A 16,392-nucleotide genomic window follows, 5' to 3' on the forward strand; every position below is an offset into this window, starting at 1 on the left:
GCAGGCAAGAGTTGGGTTGAAATGCAAACTCTTTATCCTGGTACTAAAGAGTTGAGCCTGGCCTACTGAGCTTCTGGGATGGCTGCCTCCCTGTGCTGTCACAAGAACTCCCCTCCTCATGGGAAAGAAAGGAGGTGGTGGCAGGCATGGTAGTAATGGTTGCAAAACAGAGTGGGGATAGGAAGGCCAAGGAGGAGGAATCTCAGGACTTCTGGAAAAGCCTGCTAAAGAGCTTGTGCTGCTATCAGGACAGGAAGACTTTGGGGGTAGAAGTCCTGGGCCCCCATTCAGCAAAATGAGGACAACTCTCAAACATAGCAGACCTGGCTTCTCACATTTTGTACACATTCCCACCACCACCACCAGACCATCAAACCCAGAGTCTCAAATTACTTGACTGCACCATGAACCTGTGGAATGCTAGACCCTCTTTCCTTCTCATGGAGAGATAACTGCTGGGGGCATGGAATATGCTCCTATGCCTCTCTGGTTACCCACATAGTATGCTTAAAGACCATCTTTGTAGGAATTTGGGTTCCAGCTGACAGGACTAGAGTCCAGCTCTCTTTAATTAGGCCCACAGAGTTTGTAGACTACTCTTTATAACAGGACTAATTTCCTGGTGAGAATGCCCACCTCCCGCTGCAAACTTTGGGACTGCCTCTGAAGACTCCAGTTGGTGCAGAATTCAGTGGCCTGGCTGCTAACTGGGCAGGACGGTTCAAGCATATACAGTGGTACCGCGGGTTAAGAACTTAATTTGTTCCAGATGTCCGTTCTTAACCTGAAACTATTCTTAACGTGAGGTACTGCTTTAGCTAATGGGGCCTCCCGTCGCTGGCGTGCGATTTCTGTTCTCATCCTGAGGTAAAGTTCTTAACCCAAGGTACTATTTCTGGGTTAGCAGAGTCTGTAACCTGAAGCACCTGTAACCTGAAGTGTCTGCAATCCGAGGTACCGCTGTAACTCCAATCCTGGCCCGACTGCACTGGCTGCCAATCAGTGTCAGAGCCCAATGCAAAGTGCTGGTTTTTGACCTTTAAGCAGCTCAGGACCGCCTCTCCCCACATGAACCAGCTCTGACCTTGTGCTCAGATTCTCAGGCCCTTCTTTGTGTGCCTCCTCCTTGAGAGGTCCTTTTCTGGGGTGGGGTGTCCTTCCCAGGGAGTATCACCTGGCTCCAGCATTATATCTCTTTAGGCACCAGCCAAAACCTTTCCTCTATAAGCAGGCCTTTGGCCTTTCATTATCTGCAGCTTTTTAGGGTGTGATGTTTTTAATGTATTTCTCTTTCTTTTTGGTTTTAATGTACAGTATCTATGTTGGGTTTGACTAGTTGCTTGGTTGTAAGTCGCTTTGGGTTGCGCTGGGCAAGATAAGCGACTGACAAATTAAATAATTAAACTAGTCCAAGGAAATTCCATGCTACAAATAAAAATATCACAGCAACAGATGTTGTATATGACACTCTTACAATATGAGGCAAACTATAAAATACAGTTCATGGCAAGCTGGCATCTCTAAGTGTCGTGATATTGTTTAAATGGGACCTCTTTTTGTGATTTCGTCTTATAGTACAGCCCTCAGGCTCTGTTCCTCACTATACCACTGAAGTGACAGAAACATCTATTGTTATTACCTGGACACCAGCTCCACGAATTGGGTTTAAGGTAAGAAAACAGCCACAAATTCCCACCCTTCCAGTACTTCAGGTGTCACTTAAAGAGACATGAAAACCAATCTACCTCAGCAGGGGGAGAGACCCCTGGTTCAAAAGGGCTTATTACAACTAATGGCTCGTGGCTATTTGACAACTTGTAGTAGCAATTGATACACTGGCTGAACGTCATTTGTTTTAAGCCTGATGTAACAGATTAGAAGTTAAAGGAGGTGGCATTCGTTCAAAGGTTCCTGGAGCAGCTACAAACATTTGTTTATAACTTATAAAATCCACAGTTAAAAGTGGTTTGAATGTAATCTCCTAAGCAGCTAACAAAGAAGCAAAAATTAACAAGAAATCACACACACACACAAAGCATCCTGATGAAATGAAGTTGTGAAAATGTTGTCTAGCATATGTTATCCTGCTAATGTGGCCTTGGTGCAAAAAGGGAACCTTGCTCCATCGTGCATAAGATTTCATGTTTGATGTTAATCATTCTTAGTTCTGGTAGTTCTTGTGCCAAAAAAAAAAAAAAAAATCCAGGCTGTGTTTCAAGAAAACTCTTAGTTCTGAGTCCAGAATGAACAATTCTACAGTGCATAAAATTGCTTAATAGAAATAATTAATCATTTCCAAACTTGGTATTTCATTTGGTTGCAGATAGAGTTGTTGTGGGTTTGTTTTTTTTAATGGAGTGGTTAAGAAGCCAAGGGAGAAGGGGCAGCAGAGGCAAGATGCTAGGAATGGAGAGTCAGCAGAGAAACCGGAAGCTGTTAGAGCCACAGAACTCTTTCCCTTTTCCTCCCTGCTTTAGTCTCTAGCATGAGCAACTATACAGTAAGTGCCTGTCAATTTCAAAAGATTTCTCTGCAATACTGAGGGCTAGGTATCTGCTTTTCTGAAATGAAAGCCTGAAGTTCTCAGAAAGCTCGGGTTCTACCATGCATATATCTTTGCAGAATTCAAATCCTAATAGTTTTGATCATCCACATTAAGCTATACTGGTGTTCTTCCCAGGAGTACATACTATAGTAGCCATTGTTAGCTGTGAATAATTCTTCATTCTTTTCCTACTGCAGTTGGGTGTGCGACCAAGCCAAGGTGGAGAAGCTCCAAGGGAGGTCATCTCTGAGTCTGGGAGCATTGTCATCTCGGGTCTGACTCCTGGGGTGCATTACGACTACACCATCACAGTACTCATGGATGGACAAGAGAGGATCACACCCATCACCAAGACAATAGTTACACGTATGACATATTTTAACTATCACATAATGAACACTGCTTTTTTAGGCCAAAGATCCCAAAGCCATGATCCCCCACAGAAGTCTGTGGAATTATTTTGGAGTGGTTTCTTTGTAAAATAAATCGGGCAGATTTGAGCCAGTATATGTGGAAGAGGGGGTAGCACAGGTGTATTCCTACCACAGACAAGACTTGTTTCTGGCTAACCTGGGCCTGGTACATCCTAACACCTCCAGCAGACCAGCCCATAAGGATCAGACTGCCATGAGGTGCTGCTGGACTTTGGTAGCTCACAACATGTCATGGCTAGCTTAGAGAGCAGGGGTCAGTCCATGACCCAGAGAAAATAGTGTGAGTTGGAAGAATAGCTCTTGGAAGAAGCTTTTGATGTTCAGGTTTTATATTTCCAGGTGGCTCTGGTGGCGCAAAATGCCTTCCATCAGCTTCAGCTGCTGGCCCCACCACCCCTACCCTATATGGACAGGGATATATTTGTGTTGTCTCTGCTCTGGTAACCTCTAGGTTACTGTAATGGATTACAGTAGATTACTGCAATGGGGCTGCTTTTGAAGATGTTTCAGAAACTGCAAATGTTGGAGAATTCTGCAACCAGGTTGCTCATGATGGTCTGAGCACAGTGTGCAGTGAGCCTGTGTGCAGTGGCTGCCAGATGGTTTACTGGCCCAATTCAAAATGCTGGTTTTTACCTTTAAAGCCATATGCAGTTTAGGACCCCAATGCTTCAAGGACTGTCTCTTCCCACATAATCTGATCTGCACCCTGCATTCCAAGGGAGGTGCAGAGGGTGGCAGTGCGAGAACAGGCTTTCTCTGTGGTGGCCCCTTGTTTATGAACAAGGCGCTGGGCAAAAACATTCTTGTTTATCCATACCTTTGGATCTTAACTTCCTGCTTCTCTTTTAGTGTGGTGGGGTGGAGTTTGAGTCTATTCTATTTATACATGTTATATGTTTGTAGTTTGGGCTGTTTTATCATTGTTTTTAATGGTTTTTGTAAGTCACGTTGAGTTTCGTTTTTGAAAAAAGCAACTAATACTGAAAATTCTTTCTGTTGCCGATCTAGTGAAATCTTAAAACAATGATTTTACTACTTACAGCTCTGTCACCACCAACCAACTTGGAACTTGATTCCAACCCCAAAACTGGAATCCTCACTGTCTCGTGGGAAAGAAGCACCTCTCCAGGTATTTATATTGTGCATGGCTAGGAACTGCCCTTTTGACTGTGCAGCACTGTAGATCCTCAGCAATCCTGCTCATCTACTTGCTTGGTTTATACCAAGAGGAGCTGTCATTTTGGGCATTGTTAACCAGATACTGGATACATCTGTTATAGTGCCATTTCTAGTACAGAGGGAAAGGAGGGCATTTTGAAAAAGAATAGCACCACTGAAATCTGCCCACTAAGAAAACAAGGAGGGTAAGAATATGGTAACTCTTCTACAATGTATTGCATTTCTTTGTGAATGCCCCCCTCAAAGCTATCAAAAACCTTTAAAAGGTTGTCTTTCACAAGATTTGTGTTAAAAATAATGTCTTTAGCAGAAAAATGGAAAATTAACATTGAAACACACCATAGATCTGTGTCTCAGTATGTTCATGAAGCACATCTCATTGGATTATATTGAAAGTATATATTCCTACAATTTCTATAAGTCTATAACAAATGGAAACATCAGAATGCTTCATACTTGCCCCACATTCTGTGAAAACAATTATGTGTCACAGGCAATTGGAGGGGACCTTCTTGCTGTCAGATTTCCAGATTTTAAGACCATTTAATATCTTTAAATAGCTGTGCTCCTGTCTAGTTTTAAGGAAGTACAGTATAAGTGCCAACTAAGCCCTTTACATCTGTGCTTTAGATGTAACTGGATACAGAATTACTACTGTCCCGACAAATGGACAACAAGGTTTCACTCTGGAGGAAGAAGTTGATGCTGAACAGACATCCTGCACCTTTGAAAATCTGAGTCCCGGAGTGGAATACAATGTCAGTGTTTACACAGTCAAAGATGACCAGGAGAGCTCGCCCATCTTTGAAACCATCACACAAGGTAAAATTTAAAAACTCAGCAGCAGATTTGACAAATTTCACAGGGAGCCGTCCTATAAATTTCTGTACTTATGAAAGCTGTACCTGAACATCTTTCGGTGAAGACTTTTCATTGGTTGTGTGTATGTTTATTCATAAATAAATCCTGTTCATTTCAGTGCGATTTACTTCTAATTAGGATCACAGCCCTGGACACCAAGGCAAACATACTTGCTCATTCCATATGGTTTTTATACTATTGTCTTATTTTGCATAGGTATACGAGAGTGGTGAGCAGATTAGCCTTGGATTCGCTGCCTCTGACTCAGGGGAAATGGATCACTAAACATTTTGGTTTATTCATATGTTACATTTTGTGTGGGTTTCCGTGTTGCTGTATCAAATCTAGACAAACCAGATCAAGCGCCAGTTAATAATGGTCAGAGGTGTGAAGAATATTTTAGAAAATAAGGTTCTTATTTGTTCAGGTGACATTGCCCATTGAAAATCAACAGTGCGTGATGTTTAGAAAGATTCTGGTGGAGGACCAATGTTCTCTGCTGCTGGATAAGCTCACTCAAGAGCCAAGTGTACCTTCTGTATATTGAGCTGTTGCCATGCTGATCCCAGATATCATGATATACAAAATGAGCAAGTTGATCCAGTTGATCCCTAGTAAAATATTAAGCCTTCATCTGTGTTTACTCAGATGTTAGCCCTACTGTATTAACAGTGAGACTTGCTCACAGGTAAATGTGCATATGATTGCAGCTATAGACCAAGAAAAAGTATCTCTTTGCTCTTTTTTATGCTCAGAAGTATGTGTTATGACTGAAAATGTACACCCTGCCCTTCTTCTGTTGTAGAAGATGACGGTCTGGGATGTCTCAGTCTAGCCTTGTGCTTGTAGTGCTGTAAAACCCCAAACCTGTCATTATGGGATTTTGTCTTATCCCCCCACCCACCCCCATGGCTCCCAGCTCCTGTGTTTCACAGATGCTTGCCATTAACACTGCTTGGCATTTCTGTGCTCTTGTTGAGTCTCTCTTTGCTCCTATGGGCAACTAACACCCTGGTTTGAGTTAATTCAACAATCAGGTCCTTAACCCAATGCCACTTTCTAACACAAAGAAGCACTGGGGAAAAAATTTTGGTATGTCTTTAGTGCTTTCTTTACAGGTGATATGGTAAGCATATCCCACAAAGATAAGTGGTTATTTGGTAGAAAATTGATACTTTCTTTTTCGGTTCTGCTCAGTGGTTTTCCATAACAGAATGGAAAAAGGTTCTGCAATTATTAAACCAATGTTTTGCACCAGATGTAGACCACCTTTGAAAGATTCCTTATCAATTTAAGAATTGTATACTCCTCCCACCAAAGAAAACATAAAACACACATTTGCCCTGAAACAGGCTGTGCCCCTTTGCCCATCCTTCCCAACCCTCTATAGTATAGTAGCACATAACATATTTTACATAAGCGCCTCAAAACTCTGCTTACATTCAAAGACAAAGTGAGGTAGGACTCTATTCCTAGAGTGATCTATCAACCAGCTTTGCTACAGCTGTTGCTCATAAGTCTTACTTGGCCTTAGAAATTGCCTGTTGAATAATCACCAGGCTGTGTAATATATACTACATGTAGGGCTGGATGTACAAAATCAATATTTTGCTTCAGGATGATTAGCCCATGAAAACAATGTCAGGTAAAGGAACATGTCTCATTCATTACTTGACTAGAATCCTTTGCCATTTTTAACTTCACAAATGACAATTCTGTAAGGATGGCATGTTTTATATTTCAGACTGCTGTACTGTACACAGTTACCTGGTGGGATTAACTCCGAGTAGGATTATGTTTCAATCTTTCTAAAAGTTTGCACTCAGAAAAGAATGGCTTTGTTAGATACTGAAGTTGATAGGAGTGAACGTCTGTAGTGCAGGTCAAAAAAGCAGGCATGAAAGAAGCAATATTAGTCCCGTTACGATAATAATAATTTATTATTTATACCCCGCCCATCTGGCTGGGTTTCCCCAGCCACACTAATGAATCCATTAAAAGTGTTTGAGCCACTTGATCACCATCCTTAGCCGCTCTTTTTTTACAGTGTCTTCTTGGTTGTGTACTGGTTGGCAACTTCCCCCACCCATAAGTCTACAGCCTTCTGGTCTGTGACATGACGCATAGAAACGGTTTCCTCCCCACTTTATCCTAATTGAAAGTAGAATATTTAACCAAGGCAATTGTTTTCGAGTAATACTGCATCTGGCAAAACAATCTTGAACCTGATTATCTGTGTGGAACATGTATAACCCAGGCAAGCTGTCATTAACCACTAATGATTTGTACAAGGAAAACTTGGTACGGGCAAGCATATGTGTTAGTTGGAGAAGCAAACTTTTAAGACTGTGGGGCTCAAGCGTTAGTTGATAGGGTCTCATACCTTCCTGCCAATTTGATTCCCCCCACCCCCCAGAGATGGGCTCCTTTGTTGTTTTACATATGCTGGAGCAGGTGCCATTTTGCTCCATCCTAAAAACATATGTGCTGGTAGAGTGTTTCATGAGAATTGGCTGCAAATCCTGCAGAACATCTCTAATGACATTCAGAAGAGATGTTTTGCAGGTATTGTAAGAGGGTTTAGCTATCTAACCCATTGCTGTACGTTGTAAATGCTGGACTTGCTTTTCGTAGGGAAATATCACATATCACCACAATTACTTCACTAGTTCTTCACTTTTAATTCACTACTGAATTCACTGATGATCACTGCTTTTTCTCTCTCTTCCTTCTTGTTGTATTTTGCCTCCGTTTGTCTTTGGCTCCCTGTTTTGCTCTGTAACACTATAGAGGTGCCCCACCTCACTGACTTAAGCTTTGTCGACGTAACTGATACAAGCATCGGCCTGAGGTGGACCCCACTAAATGCCTCCACCATTATTGGCTACCGCATCACAGTAGCTGCAGCAGGAGAAAGTGTCCCCATTTCTGAAGATTTTGTCGACTCTTCAGAGGGACACTATACGGTCACAGGCTTGGAGCCGGGCATTGATTATGAGATCAGCGTAATCACACTCATTAATGGCGGAGAGAGTGCCCCTGCTACGCTGACTCAGCAAACTGGTGATTGTTGAAGACCTCCTGTGTTGAGAGGACTGTTTCATGCTGTCACTAGCTGCTTGGACGAGAAATGGGCCTTCTTGCTTTGTTTAGGGAGAGGTGGCCAGGGGACATTTTTTGGAAGTTCAATGGGAACAGATATACAGTATTATACACATAATTTCCTTTTAGTATTTCCACCAATTTGAGGTTGAATCTTGCATCTCAATAGCAGGTTTCCAAATCTTGCCAAATTCTCAGGGGATGATAATTTATTTGGCTTTTGCAATTCTATCTCCTAATGTTTTTGTGGATAGAAAACATTTCTCTTTAACATTTCTTCTCACAGCTTTATTATCATTTCAAAGTGCATATCTGAGCTGGGCTTGAACCCACATCTCAGAAGTTTCAGAACCTATGTGATGTATCCACATTGGCTTTCCTAGCCACAGTGGAGATAAATGGAATAATCCAAATACAAAAGCAATATCTTGGAGTCCATTGTCCTAATCCTCACTTAGTGGCCCAAGTGTTCAAGTGATTCCCCCAAAATATTGTGGGGATGAAGGCATCCTTCAATCACGCTAGTGACAGGCATGGCAGTCTTTGAAACCTCTGTAGTGCATGTACAGAAAATGACCTGGGAGTTTGTTTTGCATGGAAAGACTAGTATGTTCACCTTAGCTGGGTAAGGCTTTATAACCTTTTCCTATGTAAGTAGTTGTAGAGTCCTAGAGACTTCACAGCTATTGTTCATCCTCCCATCTGTATGCATGTTTGTGTTATGGAAGTGGTGCCTTTTCCCGTCTCTGAGCTGCTGTGGAGCACATTGGGCCTCTCTGATTTGAGATGGATTGCAAGATCCATAGGCAAAAGACAACAATACAGGAACTCACTGCTTGTCTTTTTTCTTTTTTAAAAAAGTAGTATTATGGAATACATTTGGAATCCATAACGGTTTTGCTGAGAGGTTAAAGGTGCTTTACATCAGCTTTAACTGTGTAGTGAAAGATTGAAAGATTACTGCAGCTTATTTTCGTGGAATGAAACATAGTTTAGTAGTACATTTGCATGGGTTTGATTTTGTAATGGATTCCTCCCCCCCTTTTTTTTGCATGGGATTGTTTGTATATTTTTGAAACACTGTTGAATCGAATTCCGGTGCTTCTAAAATTACTGAAAATATTGTCCTTTAACCTCAGCTGTCCCTCCTCCCACTGATCTGCGTTTTACCAATGTGGGCCATGACACTATAAGAGTAACTTGGACTCCACCAACATCCATTGAACTGACCAACTTCCTCGTTCGTTTCTCACCTGTGAAGAAAGAGGAGGATGTTGCAGAGCTGTCTATCTCACCATCTGACAATGCAGTGGTTTTAACAAGTAAGAGACTGATTCATTGATACATTTTATCCAGGCATCAAACTGATGTGATTTGATATTGGAATTGGTAGACTTTGGGGAAGATGATTGGCTAGACGTCTACTTTAGACTCTTGCTGTCACTCTTTATCTGCATTTTCTATGGCTATTTTTCATTTGTTTTCCCCTCAATTCACCAAATCTCATTTTGATGGCCTCTATTTCATTTTTCTCTTTGTAGTTACTACTTTAAACTCTATGCAAAAAGTCTTATGAGGAAATCATGTACTGGAAGAAACATGTTGTATTAAATTATAAATACACAGTCGGGTAGCCCTGAAAAATTATGTTTCTGTTTGTTTGGAATTTATCCATCCCACAATAGAATATGAGCTCTGTCACCAGAACCTAAGTCCTGGTAGGCCAACAGTACATGACACATCTGACCCAGCCTAAACTCTCTGAGATGCTCTTAGGTTAAACATTTTCTGCTGGCAGTGTTTCTCATCTCTCCCAGACAGTGAAAATGAATGTCAGAATTAAAGAGTTGCTGCCATTTGTACTTTAGTTCTTATGTGCATTTTTGACAAGTACACAATTTGCCAAGACCTTGGTAGAAAAAATTAAAGAGTTTTGTTGATGGAGGTAGATATGGAAACAGTACAAACTTCAGAGCTTTTCCAGTAAAGAATATGGAAATTCTAGCTGGAAATGCTTTGTGAATAAATGACAATCGGCAAAACTGTCAGAGAGTGAGAAACTTGTTTTGTAAGCTGGAAAGATCCATTGGGGGGGGAAACCAGCAATTTTTTTCAGCATATAATGCTGCATGCTCAGGTAATGTAACATTTAGAACTTTGCTAAACAAAATAGCTGGAAATGACCATTTTTGTTTAGCAAAGGAGCTCTGCTGGGTAAAAAGCTGAGATTTGCAATTGTTTCTAGAGGAATTTAAATATCCTAAATCGTTGCTGTTTTAACTCTTCAGATCTTCTCCCTGGCACTGTGTATTTGATCAGGGTTTACAGTGTATATGAACAACGTGAGAGTAAACCTCTGAGCGGAGAGCAGAAAACAGGTCTGTAGAATGACAAATATTGAAAATGTCTTCACTTTCTTTCTACTAGTTTTATTTCAAACAAGATTTGTGTGGTAGCAATTTATTAAGATGGTTCTGCTATTTCAGTTGTTCAAAAATATTAAGGATTTTGAAAATTTTTGTGTAGATTTTGCTTTACAAATTGGTCTTAGCAAGCCAATTTTGGAAAGAACTATCATGCCATGATGGCTCTGTTGAAGTTGGTCCAATACAATTTCATAACTTCAGGACTCCACATTCATAGCCCTATCCACTGTTGTTATTCCTTCCCCTTTCAGTGGAGGAAAGGTTTGGTGTTTGAACAACCTATTATGGCCCACATCTTTAAGAGCTGTGGTTGATGGGACTTTGGTTTGTCTGAATGTTTCCTATCTATTTTAATATATATCCAATGTATATGCATGCTTTTTCTACAAAAAAATGACATTGACTTTACTGTTCAGCTGGTTTAAATCTCCTTTATTTTCCTATGAAAATAGGTCTTGATTCCCCAACTGGGCTTGATTTCTCAGAAATAACAGCCCATTCTTTCACCGTCCATTGGATTGCTCCTCGTGCCACCATCACTGGCTACAAAATACGCCATTCCCTAGAGCAAGGGGGAAGCAGACCCAAAGAAGTCCGCATTGCTCCATCTCGCAATTCCATCACACTCACTGACTTGATTCCAGGGTCTGAGTATGTGGTGAGCATTTCTGCATTCAATGGCAAAGAGGAGAGCTTGCCTTTGATGGGACAGCAAAGTACAGGTAAGACCTAGACAAGGAAAATAAAATACAGCTTGTAAGTTCTTGAGACCAGGTCACGGAGTTAATTGAAATGGAACTTAGATATGGTCAATTCCTCTAACAGCTCAGGGGAAGAAATTGAGTCAAGAAATTTCACTACAGATTGCAAGTGAGGCATTGACCATATAACAGTAAGAACCTACAGGTTTACTGGATGGTTTTGAATGGCAGCTCAAGAGTTATAGGAATCATTCTCAGTTTTATTCTGCTTCTGCTACTCATGGAGTTGTGGAAGGGACTGCAGCCAACTGCTAGGAAGCCAGTCAAGGCCCCTCTTCATCCTTCCTGAGATTTCCTCAGGCACATTGTCAACCCTATCAGTGTGGCCTCCAGAACTAGAAAGTTTTGGCAGGTGTTAAGAAAAGACTAGAAAACAGAACTAAACAATATGCAGCATATGTACACGATGCTGAAAGCAGCAGCTTTGTGTCCCTTGCTCCTCCCAGTAACATGGAGGCAAAATACGTGACATTGTATTGAGTTTCCCAATCCCTTCATGTGTAGGTAGGGACACTCGCAGACAGTGATTTTTGAAGTTGCTGCATTTTTAAAAAACCCCACAGCATTTCTGCTGCTGAAAGTAGAAGAGAGTAAGCAGGACTTTGAGCAGAGCCAGCTCTACAATTGGCGCACTGAGGTGGCAGCCTCAGGCAGCAGAAACCTTCAAGGCGGCAGCCCCACCAGGGCCCCTCTGTCGCTGGTGCAGAAGCAGTGCCAGTATCGGCACCAATTTCAGATGGAATTGTGGGAGATCATGTGGAGCATGCAAAGATATCTTATGACTTTGGCCAGATCTTGCTTGAAATTGATGCCAATGCCGGGGTCACTTCTCTGCCAGCAGCAGAGGTGGCAGGGCAGGTGGAGAAGTGGTGGCGGCAGTGGCAGGGCATTTGCCTCAAGCGGTGAAACAGGACATGCCGCCCCCGACTTTCAGTGACTTTCAATGTTTTATATTTTCTGCTTTGGGCCATAGGTTTTCAAAGTGCTGAATATCACATGTCCAGTACCCAATTCCATGGATTCTTGGTACAATCACAGAATCAAAACCCAATTGAAGATTCAGATATGGGTTTAAATGGCAGCTTTCTAGTGGGCTTGCAGGGTGGTGCTTGGCTAGTTACTTTCCTTCAGAATTATTTCCACTCCAATAAGATGCAAGTGCTAGTGATGCATCTCAGAGGGGGAATACAGTGATGAAACATTGCCTGCCTTGGAACCAGTGCAGAATATAGTTCTAAAATACTACCTTGTCTAGAAAGATGTCTGCAAAAGGAATCTAAAAGCTTTACTGGGCAGTTGCACTGTACAGTATGACATGTGAACTGAGAGGATGTGGAATATTCCTAATTTCCCCTTTCTTAAACCCCTCTGTCTAGTTTCTGATGTTCCAAGAGATCTGCATGTCACTCCCACTGGCCCCACCAGCCTGGTCATCACCTGGGAGGCTCCTGCCGTTACCGTGAGATACTACAGGATCACATATGGCGAAACAGGTCAGTGCTAGGTGGTCTTAATACCTAGTATTAGAAGTTAAAGCAAGACTCTGGAGGCAAGATTTTAAGTGACTTAAGAACACTGCAACACTTTGACTGCTGTGGCTCTGATAGACACTGGATAATTACAATTCAAATACAAGTTAGAAGGGAGGTAAAAGGGATCAGAGCTACTGGCTCAGCCCTGACAGCTGCATGTTCAAGGGAAAGGGGCTGATGTTTACATGGAGCAGCTTGTGGGTATCAAACCCCTTTCACACTAACGCTGAAAAGATGAATGTCTGTGTTGGGGGCCGTATATGTGTGGGAGGGGACATTTGTGTACCCCTTAATTTGTCCAAGTATTGAAAACTTAACATTTGAGAGGACTTTTTCTGCACCTGTTGGTCTGTCATCATTATACACAGTATTAATTGGTACTAAACACAATCTTCATGGGTTTCCCAAAGGCAGTCCCACACTATGTGCATTACAAGGATCTAATTTAGGCATCCTGATGGCATTAATTGCCATGGGGGGATTGTAATGCTACTTTCTATGTATTTTATACATGATTGTTTTATTACTTGTTAATTTTTCTGCAAATTTCTTTGAACCCTTTTTGGGGAGAAAGACCATTTGCAAATTTAGTTATTAAATTTGATCTGCATGTCACTCCTCCTGGCCCCACCAGCTTGGTCCCACACCTGGGACAGGAGTGCCAGATTGAATAAAATAATTGATCACTTGATGTGGTGCACACACACCATTTGAATGGCAATGCCCACCAACTTCAGAGGGGCAGCCCCCTCAAATATTTTAGGGGGGCCAAGACCCCTCGGCTTCTAGGTGTTGGCTCCTATGACCTGGGAAGCTCCTATGACCATTAGCAGGAGAGCTCACTCTTGATCTCAGGGTGGTGGGTTTGGGCAAAATAATCCTGCATTGCAGGGGGTTGGACTAGATGAACCTCATGGTCCCTTCCAACCCCGCATTCCATGATTCTATGTACTACCACCATTGTCATTTTTAACAACAGCTGTGAGCTTTTGACCATCTTCTGCTATTGCTCATAGGTGGCAGTGGGCCTGTTCAAGAGTTCACTGTACCTGGACATGTCTCCACTGCAACAATCCCTGGACTTAAGCCTGGAACAGACTATACCATCACTGTGTATGCAGTCACTGGACGTGGAGACAGTCCTGCCAGCAGCAAACCAGTCACTGTCGACTACAGAATAGGTAAGACCAGGACAAATGGACATTTAAGAACTATTTATTCCATCTGCTCACTTTTTCTTTTTCTTTTTTAAGGGTGGGAGAGCAAACCAAATTATTCACCCCACTGGCTTAATTCAACAATTCTGTCCATCATGCAAAAAGACTTCTAACCCATTTAAAACACTTTCATCTTGCTTTTTGATGAGCTTGAGATTGCTGGCAAAAACTATGGCTTTGTTTTCTACAACTCCTTGATTTACACCAGGATGGCAACACAACAGTGCTTTCCATTTGTTTGAATCCAAATACGTTGCAAATGTGGCCTGCAGTAAATGTTGGCGTTCTTATTCATCTAGTTTAGCGCTCGTTTCCAGCAATGGCCAGTCAAATGCATCTGGAAGACCAATCACCAAAGGAGAAGGACAACAGTGGCCCCTTGTCTGCTTCAACATGTGATATTTCACTATGTTGTGGTCATGTGGAGGCTCTATTCAATTATTGTAGAGCATAGGAGAGGCTTATATGGGATAGGTGAGGTTGAGTGGGTGGAGCCAAAGGAAAGCGCAGCAACAGTGATTTGGAAGAGGAGCAAAAATTTTAGGTCCCTCATGGTGGCAATCCATGGTTTTAAGGATTATGCTGGATCCCAAAAGTGGCTAACACATCCGTGGATTAAAGCAATATTATGCTCAACCATATATATTAATTTTGTTAATATGTATTTTTGAAAGATTTATACCCCACCTTCTCAAAAATGAAGTTCTCAGAAAAAAGACCCTTCTAAAAATATAACATAAGGTAGCATAAAATGAAGTAAAGTGGAACAAATAAATTACATAAAATATTTAAAATTTAGCAGCACCAGTATAAAACAACAAATTAAACATCAGTGCAAAAGCTAAAATGATAAAGTAACAAATAAAGTCTCAGGAGCAATAGCTATTGAATCATTCAGTTATAGGGTAAATAAAATCTTAGACTGGTACCTAAAACTGAACAGGCCAAGCCTGAGGCAGGCTGCTCATGGAAAAAGTGTTCCAGAGTTGGGGTCCATAATAGGGAGAGCTGTTTTGGGGGTAGCCACCCACCTCCCTTCTGACGGTGAAGATAAAGGCCTATAATGATTATCATAGTTGGCACACAGGTTCAAATTTGCCATAACATTTTTGTGTGTGAAGAACACTCGGAGGAGTAATGTATATATATTCCATTATTTAATTCCCCTTCTCTGTTAAAATCCCAAGATCTAGCTTGCAGATAAAAATATTAACACTTTCAAATAGCGCTTTTTGCTGATTTCCCCCCCTCCCACTTTCTTCACGCCAACTTTCTTATCTACAGTTTTTGAATTCTTGTTTCCCAAGACCACATCATGGAGAAACAAGGCTCTGGTGTTATCACTGCAGGTTCCATATGAAATTCAGAATATTGTTTAGTGTCCTTGAGAAATGTCTTCTAATTGAGTTACTTTAGGCCTTGGAGGACCAACATGGCCACACTTCTGCTGAACACAAGGTGGTCAGTCTTCTCTAAGGTCTGTCACGGAAGCCAATGAGAGGTGAATGATTTTAATTCTTTTACGTGCAGAGATTGATACACCATCCCAGCTACAAGTGACTGATGTTCAGGACAGCAGCATAACTGTGCGATGGCAGCCTTCTTCTTCCCCAGTTACTGGTTACAGAGTGACAGCTGTTCCCAAAGATAACCATGGTCCCACAAAAACCAGAGTTCTCTCTGCAGGTAAGAACAGTGCATACATAAAACTCAGAGAGGGACACCCAAGGGAAGGAAAAGTCCATAATCTAAGCCTGACTTACTAGCAAACCAAAATGTTGGGTCACCGCTGCACCTTCCCCATAGGCCAGCTTCTCTCTCTTATGCTTTTTCAGAATGCACTAGCATGAACAGAAATAAAAAAAATTAAAAGCCTACAGGTCATAAGAAGCCTTGGCAGAATAGCAATGTCTTCCTCAGTTACCAAAATTTTCCATGGAGTTCCACAAAGGGCTGAGATAACATGCTAAAATCAGAATTGTGTACATGACTGAGGCAAAACGTGGGCCCTGGAGAGGCACAATGGCCAGGACCTAAAGAACCACGCAGTTAGTTCCACATACCTAGGTGTGTATGCATCTAATGCTAAATTATGGTATAATACTCTATGCACAAGCTGGAATGAGCTTCAGGGAGGCATGCCTCTCTTCTCCTCCCATCGCACTGATGTGTGTGAACCTAAGAATCATGGTTTATTACAGACGTTGATTCTTCCCCCATTCATACAAATCAAGTTCTACTCCGATTAGGAGAAACAGGAGGAGGAGCTCAAACCTGAGGCTTTGCTCAGGCTTGTTCTGGCTCATGCATTTAGTTCTAGGGCAGCCTCGCC

General features: G+C 41.8%; 1 protein-coding gene across 8 annotated transcripts in view; it reads left to right on the forward strand.

Annotated features, from left to right (window-relative positions):
• Positions 1 to 16,392, forward strand: part of FN1 (fibronectin 1) — a 78,689-nt gene that overhangs the window by 38,694 nt on the left and 23,603 nt on the right. For 4 of the 8 annotated variants that reach the window (XM_053364369.1, XM_053364377.1, XM_053364388.1 and 1 more), the window contains exons 21-31: positions 1,576 to 1,670; positions 2,743 to 2,911; positions 4,025 to 4,111; positions 4,792 to 4,983; positions 7,813 to 8,085; positions 9,264 to 9,446; positions 10,413 to 10,502; positions 11,003 to 11,272; positions 12,688 to 12,804; positions 13,860 to 14,024; positions 15,591 to 15,746. In XM_053364369.1, coding sequence (XP_053220344.1) covers positions 1,576 to 1,670; positions 2,743 to 2,911; positions 4,025 to 4,111; positions 4,792 to 4,983; positions 7,813 to 8,085; positions 9,264 to 9,446; positions 10,413 to 10,502; positions 11,003 to 11,272; positions 12,688 to 12,804; positions 13,860 to 14,024; positions 15,591 to 15,746 — 1,797 coding nt within the window. The remainder of the gene's footprint in view (positions 1 to 1,575; positions 1,671 to 2,742; positions 2,912 to 4,024; positions 4,112 to 4,791; positions 4,984 to 7,812; positions 8,086 to 9,263; positions 9,447 to 10,412; positions 10,503 to 11,002; positions 11,273 to 12,687; positions 12,805 to 13,859; positions 14,025 to 15,590; positions 15,747 to 16,392) is intronic. The other 4 variants (XM_053364398.1, XM_053364414.1, XM_053364423.1 and 1 more) reach the window with 1 other exon arrangement.

Source organism: Podarcis raffonei, chromosome 1 (assembly GCF_027172205.1).
Source record: "Podarcis raffonei isolate rPodRaf1 chromosome 1, rPodRaf1.pri, whole genome shotgun sequence".
NCBI lineage: Eukaryota > Metazoa > Chordata > Lepidosauria > Squamata > Lacertidae > Podarcis > Podarcis raffonei.